Genomic DNA, 9,052 nt, shown 5'->3' on the forward strand with positions numbered 1-9,052 from the left:
CTGAACTATTTCAAATACGTATTTGACTGTGCTTTCATATCTGTGAAACTGTGTGTTTGGCGCATATCTGTTATGCAGGTGTGGGTGTATGTGAATGTGTGTCTTCATGTTTTACATTTATTTGCTTATTTATCATCATTGTTGTCTTATTTATTTAATAATTTATTTTTTAAAATTTTTTTTTCATCACTACTACCTTTTTTTATATCATAATTATTATTTATTTATTTATGTAAGCTTTTTTTTCTTCTTCTTCTTTTTTTCTCTCAAGGCCTGACTAAGCGCGTTGGGTTACGCTGCTGGTCAGGCATCTGCTTGACAGATGTGGTGTAGCGTATATGGATTTGTCCGAACGCAGTGACGCCTCCTTGAGCTACTGACACTGACACTGAACTATTTCAAACACCAATTTGATTGTCATATAAAACCTTTCCAGTGAAAGCAAATGGAACTGCAGATTTTGTAAATGAATACGGTAGAAATGTTTTCAGAGGTTCACATTCAAGAATTGTCTGGCAGGAAGAACATTGGCAGAATGGATAAGACGCGCAGATATCACAACAGAGAGACTGTGAGGGGCTGAGTTCGAATCCCGCCGCGTCTCGCCCTTTCTCAAACGGTTGACTGGAAAAAAGCAAACTGAGCGTCTAGTCATTCGGATGAGACGATAAACCGAGGACCCGTGTGCAGCTCGGACTTTGCGCACTGAAAAAGAACCCATGACAACAAAAAGGTTGTCCTCTGGCAAAATTCTGTGGAAGAAGTCCACTCTGATAGGTAATAATAATAATAATAATAATAATAATAAAAATAATAATGGATACTTATATAGCACACTATCCAGAAATCTGCTCTAGGTGCTTTACAAAAACGTTTTTGTTAACATAAAACATTACATCAATGTTACATACACACACACCAAAATGTGACTACACACACACACACACACACACACACACACACACACACACACACACACACACACACTGCATACATACATTTTAACATACATGTGTATCTAACAGCTACCCTAACACATACGCACACACAGGCAGGCACAAACTTACATAAACACACGAACACACAATACGCATTCATATACATGCATGTAGTTATGTACACATACATATGTATACACACATAGTCAAGCACAGCTAACGCAAAGGAAGTGGACCTGCCACAATTGAACTTATTGCTGAGGGAAAAGGTGAGTTTTGAGACGAGATTTAAAAGATGCGAGGGAATCAGAATGACGGAGGTTATCAGGGAGCTTGTTCCACGTCTTTGGCGATTGAAAAGAAAACGATCTGTGTCCATAGGTCTTACTTCTGACATGAGGTATCCTGAGAAGTCGAGTATCAGAGGAAGAACGGAGCTGGCGAGACGGGGTATAGATATGGAGGAGTTCCTAAAGATACTTAGGGCCTGATCCTTTGACTGCAGAAAAAGTCAGAGTGGATAGCTTATGGTCTATTCGATCAGAAACAGGCAACCAGTGGAGAGACTGAAGGAGAAGAGAAACATGGTCCAATTTAGGTGCACAGATATGCGTGCACACAAAGCCTGACTAAGCGTGTTGGGTTATGCTGCTGGTCAGACATCTTCCTAGTGCACATGGATTTGTCCAAAATCTGTGACGGCTCCTAGAGAAACTGAATTATGTTGTGCATGGCGGTAACTGCATTACCACAAATGCGAATCACTTTAGAGGCAACTTTTTAAATTTTTTTTATAGCATTCATCTGTAGAGTGCATATTAAACTGGTTAGCCTTCTATTACTGCAATGTGGTTTTATTTCAAAAGATCGATCTTTTTTTGCATCTGTAGTTAGCATTATGTCTAACATGGTCAGTCTCTAGTTTGGGAAAGATTACACGATGATATGATCGTTGCTTTTTGAATTCTTATCACCAGTCTCAGTGTTTGATTGCTGTTCATGTTTAATTTTTGACTCACTCCTGTAAACAAAGTGAGTCTATGTTCTAACCCAGTGTTCGGTTGTCTGTGTGTCTGCGTGTCTGTCTGTTTGTAAGAACGTTTGTGTGTCTGTGGTAAACATTAACATTGCAGTTTCTCTGGAAATACTTTGTTTGTCAATACCAAATTTGGCTTAAACATAATAGGGAAAAATATTCACTGTCATACCAATAATAGGTTGTGAGTCTCAAAAATTAAGTCATATTTCCTGATCATTATCGAATTGTTTCGTTGAGGCTCGTTCCAGACTCCGAAAACACCATTTTACCGCTTCCCAGCAGCCGGAACGTACGTTATGCTTGGTAAGAAGACGGCATGACCTCGCTTTTCTTGTTCGCAATTAAAGGAAAGAAACACAATTCCTGGAAAGAACGCACACAGTGACAATACATACATCACCAACGTGTTTACTGCATATGAATGTTCTGATGTGGACACCGAATTAACTAGAATGAACACGAAAGAAAAATTGAATTGACCGTTTCACAGTGTTTCGGTAAGCCTTGTCTACGCTGGTCTGTGCAGATCTGGGTTTTTTTCTTGTTCACAATTAAAAAGAAAAGAAATACAAATTCTGGACAGAACACATACAGTGACACAAACTACAATCATCTACATGCTTACTGCATATGAATATTTTAAAGTAGATACTGAATCAACTAGACTGAACATAAAAGAACAATTGAATCGACCATGTTGTAGTTTCCCAGCGAGTGTAACTAAACCTGTCGAATATCTGTCAAGATCCAGAGAAAGCAACTAAATGTTACAGTGTGCTTGAGGTGATGGCAACGTCTCCTTAACTGCAGACTTCGAAGAATTTCTCAAATTCCCAAAAACAAAACCCAAACAAACATGATTTGAACAGTGCTATCACTTCGAATACCGCAATCGGTTTATCACGCTTAGCAAAGCATGCTTAATATTAGTTTTTGAACGTCACTGATAGATCTGCAATAGTGCTGTAATCATGACAATTTCTTTCCACCTGAACAAGCTTGGTTCAAATCTGCTGTCATGCCTTTTCAATACATGTTTTCACCTGAATAACAAATACAGAACGCATTTTAACGATTAAATCATTCATTTATTTTGTTTTCATGTGTATCACAAGTGAGTCTTGAAGGCCATGTCTGTTTTGTGTGTATAATTCAACTAATGTTACTTTATATCCTTCATGCTCCAAGAGGGGCCAAGGGATTATACATTCTTGATTCGTGATTCGCGCGCGCGTGCGCGCGCACGTGTGTGTGTGTGTGTGTGTGTGTGTGTGTGTGTGTGTGTGTGTGTGTGTGTGTGTGTGTGTGTGTGTGTGTTTCTTGATTCTTGTGTGTGTGTGCGTGCGTGTGTTTTTTTTTTATTCTCGTGTGTGTGTGTGTGTGTGTGTGTGTGTGTTTGGTGTGCAGGGATGGAAGGACCAATTGAATGGGGACCATCACGGTTACAGCCACCACCACCACAAGGGGAAGCACCACTACCACAACCACCACTTCAATTGGAAGCAGTACCATCATCACCACCACCACCACCACCATCATCAGACCTCAAGACCCGCACCGAGTGCCCCGTGTGTCACGAGGACTACACATTGCCCAAGCTGCTGCCCTGCAACCACCTAGCTTGCCAGCACTGCATCGTCGACTGGCTGCACAAGACGGACCAGAAAGGAGGATGCCCCCTCTGCCGCACCCCCATCCTGCCCGAAGACCCTTACCGCTTGTTCAGATTCCCGCAGAATGACCCTCTATCCCTGGTGGACGCCATGCCCACGGACATGACCATGGTGGGTCTGGTGGAAGGCGGCAAGATCCTCAACAGCCGCAACGTCTGCCAGCTCTGTGACAGCAACTACTCTTCAGCCTCCTCCTCCTTCTACTTCTGCCTGCAGTGCCCCATGAAGCTCTGCCACAGCTGCGTCAAAGTCCACGCCAAGATCCCGGGCCTCAAGAAGCACGTGGTGGAGGCACTTAGCGAGCTGACGCCCGAGCGACTGGCCCAGGTCAACCGCTGTAAGTGCGGGAGGCACGAGGATCGGATGGCGGACATGTATTGCCCCGCCCACCGCGAGCTCATCTGCACGCCGTGCGCCAGAAAGGAGCACTGGGGATGTGGCGGGGTGACGGAGGTCCAGGAGGCGGCGAAAGAGCGGAGGGAGGAGCTGACCGCAGAGGCCAAAGAACTGATGGTGATGGAGACGGCCATGAAAACACAGGTGAGTAGAAGGAGGAGGAGGAGTACACGAATGTTTACTGTTCAGGCCTTTGGTCCATATGAAGAAAGGTTGAGTGAAGAAGAAGAAGAAGAAGATTGATTGATTGATTGAATCTTTAATGGGTAAAGAATTAGGCACAGTAAAGGCCTTTTTACAATTCTGCCCATTAAACGACATAAAAAATAAAGAACGAACGACACAAAACATAAAAATAAAGAAATAAACTGAAATAAAATAATAAGAACGACGAATAAGAATAGGAACTTGAATAGTCTATTAAAGGTAACAAAGCGATGAAAAACTGGAACAATAGGTACATTACATGTACATAGGTACTTACACACACACACACACACACACACACACACACACACACACACACACACACAAAATTATAAAACAAGCAACAAAGACATACGTACACATTCACGCCCACACACTCAAACACACACAAACACACACACGCACTTACTGTTCACACATACACATACATTCAATTTTTCATTCAAGAAGAAGAAGGAGGAGGAGGGGGAGGAGGAGGAGAACAAGAAGAAAAAGAAGAACGAGGAGGAGGAGAGGAAGAAGACGAAGAACGAGGGCATTGTTTTTCTTGTTCACAATTAAACGAAATACAAAAGTTCATGACAGAACACATACAGTGACACTAACAGCACCATCGACGTGTTTTCTGCAATTGATTTTTTAAAGTGGATTTTGAATTACTTAGAATGACCATAACAGAAAAATTGAACTGACGGCATGGGCCTCTGACTTGGGTAAGCCTGGTGCACACTGATTTACGTAGATCTGGAAAAAAACGGCTACATGTTGCAGTGTGCTTGAGGCGATGGCAACGTCTCCTTTACCACAGACTTAAAGGAATTTATTAAACAATCGAGATACATAAAATAACATGATTCAAACATCAATTTATCGGGCTAAAAACATGTTAAAACATAATTTTGGTTTATTGGCGTATGCGTTTTAGTGCTGTGAGGAAGTTTGCTTGCTCCAACCTGAATGTGCATGGATAGAATCCAACCGTGTGTCTTTTTTCTAAGGTTAATGATATTTCATACAAGACACATTTTTAACGATTTTTTTCATCTCATTATTTCTCACTATTCCTTTACTGGGTGAATTGTACATCACAAGTGAGTCTTGAAGGCCTTGCCTTTCCCTCTCTGTCTCTGTCTCTCTCTCTCTGCGTCTCTCCCCCCTCTCTATCTGCCTCTTTCTTTCTCTCTCTCTCTTTCTCTCTCCCGCCCCTCTTTCTAAATCTGTCTCTCTCTGTCTCTTCTCTGTGTCTCTCCCCCATCTCTCCCTCTCCTTTCTCTCTGTCTCTGTCTGTTTCTCTCTCTGCCTCTGTCTCTCTCTTGTTTTGATTTATTTGTTGTTGCTTTCATGTGACTCGTTGAGGGGCTTTTCTTCGTTGTTCTGAACAGAGCTAAAAACGTTTCCAACCAGAATTCGCTTTAATTTCATGTTCATTTCGACATAACAGGACATATACAATTACAGCATAACCCCAAAGGAAGACTAAGAAAGCAATATAAACAACAGCAATCTATCTATCTATCTATCTATGTGTGTGTGTGTGTGTAATGAAACAGTAAAGTGTGTGTTTTTTGTTTGTTTTTTTGTTTTTTACCAATGCATAAGGAGCAGTACACACACAGAGAGACAGAGACAGATGGCGATATACCCATTATAATAACCAGATTCTGTACCTCCACGAAACATGAGGGAAAACAAATTCACACCACCACCACGTTTGCTCCAGGCAAAGGCACTGTCGAGCAAGTTCCAAGCCATGCGCCAGGAGACCAACCAGGTCTTCGACCAGATCCAGAACGGCGTAGAGACCCGACGCCACGAGATCCTCTCCAGGGTCAAGGCCGAAGAGGACAAGATGGCCCTCCCTCAGCTGGACGTAGACCGATCCACCGTCACCTCCAGCGCTGCGGTCATCGGCAGGTGGGTCCAGTCCGCGCCTGACGATGCCCTGCTGGAGATGACAGACAGGATGAGGCCGCGGCTGACCGACCTGAAGCAGCGGATCACCCAGGAGAACAGGGTCTGCCGGGCCGAGCTTGTCTTCGACTCGGGAGCCTTGACCCAGCTGGAGAGTGCTGTTGGTGGCATTGGTAGGATTTTTTAGTTTGGTTTTGTTTTGTTCTGTTTTGTTTTTGCAAACGTTATTAAGATATCCACTTTAGGATATTAGCATGCAGTAAACATGTCGATGGTGTAGTTTGCATCATTGTATGTGTTCTGTCAAGAATTTGTATTTGTTTTCTTTTAAATGCGAACAGAAAATCAAAAACAAAACCAAAGCAATGTCACATTGTCTTGAAACCCAAACATGTGTTCCAGGAGTGGCCCACTTATGGTTTTCTAGATTGGGAGTCTCAACAAAATAAATCATTCATGATCCGGAAATACGGCTTTATCCGGAAGACTTAAACCTATCATTGGCATGACTGTGAAGATTTTTTCCCCACTATGTTTGATCCAAATTTGGTATTGGCAGAAAAGGTATATCCAGAAAAAAATAATTTGTTAAGTTGACAGACACACTGACACACGGACACATTTTCAACGTCTTCATGAGGCACGTGTGATAGTCGTCTCCGAGTATGACCACCAAAACTCTTGTCCACTGTTGTCCCTACTGTCTCGGCTATAATTTCATTGGTGTGTGGAGTTTCTTGCCAAACTTACATTCCCACTCTCCACAGGGTTTAAGGACAGTTGGCGCTGGGATTACGGGGATTGTAAGACAAATACTCCTTTTTCGCGGGTGTCCACCAAAAAAGTGAACCGCTTTTTGACAAATATTTTCTCATTGATAGAGAAACCGAATTCATTGAAAATTTGTACACAGTAACCGTAGGGTATCATCGACAAGCCTGCAAAATATCTAAAAGTGCGGACGCAAATTGTGCGAGTATTGTCAAATTCAAAACAGCATGTCAAAAAATCCAATATCAGAGGAAAACTCACTTATTTCAGTTTCTGCTCAGTGTGGCCTCCATCTTCCTCCACGACTAAACGAAGCCGTTTCTTCTAAGCAGAAATGCTTTTACGTATTTCTTCAACCGACATCTCCTCCCATGACATGATCATCCTGTCCTTTAATGCCTGCTCGGTCAATTTCTCTCACTCCCCGGTAAACTTTCTTCTTCAGAGAGTCCCATATGGCATAATCCATTGGGTCACAGTCAGGACTTCGTGGAGGCCATTCATCCTTGATGAATTCTGGTTTAGCCTCCTCCAGATGGGCCTGAGTTACCCTACTTGCGTGTGAAGGAGCCCCGTCTTGCCGAAACACGTAATTGTTTCTAGGATAAAGACGCCTACAGTCCGGAAGAAGATTGTCATCCAATAACTGAATATAGCTTTCACTATGAACCTTGGCTCTATCAGTGTCAGTAAAATGAATGTTTGTTTTTCCTTTCCAGGATACTCCAGCTGAAACCATTATCTTTTTTGAAAATTTAGAAGTCTCACGATAGAGGCGAGATGGCTGAATGTCTGGTTTCCGTTTCCCGTAAACGCGATCGTTTTGGCGATTTTTAGCTATCTCTAAAGTAAAGTTTTTCTCGTCTGTGAAAATGATCCTTTTCACATCAGTGGCCGAGTAGCGGTCATTCAATTTACGGCAGCGAGTTTTTCTTTTCCCTCTAAGGTCTCTCCTTGATACCCGTATCCTCTTGAAGGGCTTCAGCTCCAGTTCTTTCGCCATTCTTTGCACAGAAGACTTGCTCACTTGTAAATCACTTGCAACTTCTCTAAGAGATTTGTGGGTCCATGGGTTTTCCTCCTGGGATTGAATTAGTTCCTCAACACGGTCCTTGTTCTCCTCCGAACATGCAGTCTTGGGTCTCCCACTGCCAATTTTACGTGCTACTGACCCTGTAGTGCGTATTTTAGCGATAAGCCTATTTACAGTGACATGACTTCACCCCTTGCCTGGAAATTCCTTTACGATCCTTCTTCCACCCCAGCCTTTCTCCTTGAAACAGTTTTCAATGGTAACCTTATCACTTTCACTCAAAGCATGGTTGATCCTTCCAAACTGAAACTTTGGACAGAACTGACTTTGGATACAGACGACAATAAAAAAATTAATCAGTAGACTTGACACCAAGACAGGTTATTTTTAGACTGACACTGACAGATGCCAACACCTGGCAGGAAATATTGAACACAGGCTACCAAACATTATCAAATATTATTCCCCCCCCCCACGCCCCACCCCCACACACAATACACACAAGCAGACGTGCACGCACACACACAAGTCATAGCACAAATTCGTAAATAGTACACAATCAAAAATACAACCAACAATTTCTAAAACTATCAAAACTCACTCACTCACTAATAGTCGTTTAGTTTATACTGGACAGGAATGAGCTGTTGAGAATTATTCAGGAGAGGGAAAGGTGGATCTTCAGACTGGATTTGAAAAGATTGCAGCGAAGATGAGTGACGGAGAGGCTGAGGAAGTTGATTCCAAATTATTGTTGTTTATATTTTTGCCATGAGAACCTGAAGCGATGTATTATTTCGCTTGCGATTAAGTCTTTGATTCCGGCGCTCCGAGTAGTTTATTAATGTAAACCTGTTTCCCTTCATCAATGTTGTTTGTTTGCGCTGTGGGTCCCATGGGCTGTAGTACTAGTGTTATGTGATAAGAAATTCTAGGGAGAGCTGCGCAGTACAAGGTGCCCCCCCCCCCTCCCCACCCCCTCAGTCAAGTGTTTCAGCCGGGGGGCCGGGCCGCACCCAGGTCATGACGCCTGATTATATGGCTGAGGAGGAAGAGCACATTATAAATCCTCTTTATCATAAGT

The 9,052-nt window shown here is 42.8% G+C and overlaps 1 protein-coding gene across 1 annotated transcript in view; it reads left to right on the forward strand.

Annotated features, from left to right (window-relative positions):
* LOC143278007 (protein PML-like) overlaps nucleotides 1-6,351 on the forward strand; it is an 18,874-nt gene extending 12,523 nt beyond the window's left edge. Inside the window, exons 4-5 of the mRNA XM_076583019.1 lie at nucleotides 3,426-4,190; nucleotides 5,974-6,351. Of these exons, the coding sequence (XP_076439134.1) occupies nucleotides 3,426-4,190; nucleotides 5,974-6,351 (1,143 nt within the window). The remainder of the gene's footprint in view (nucleotides 1-3,425; nucleotides 4,191-5,973) is intronic.
* The last annotated feature ends 2,701 nt before the right edge of the window (nucleotides 6,352-9,052 follow it).

The sequence above is a fragment of the Babylonia areolata genome, chromosome 35 (genome assembly GCF_041734735.1).
Source record: "Babylonia areolata isolate BAREFJ2019XMU chromosome 35, ASM4173473v1, whole genome shotgun sequence".
NCBI classification, from domain to species: Eukaryota; Metazoa; Mollusca; class Gastropoda; order Neogastropoda; family Buccinidae; genus Babylonia; species Babylonia areolata.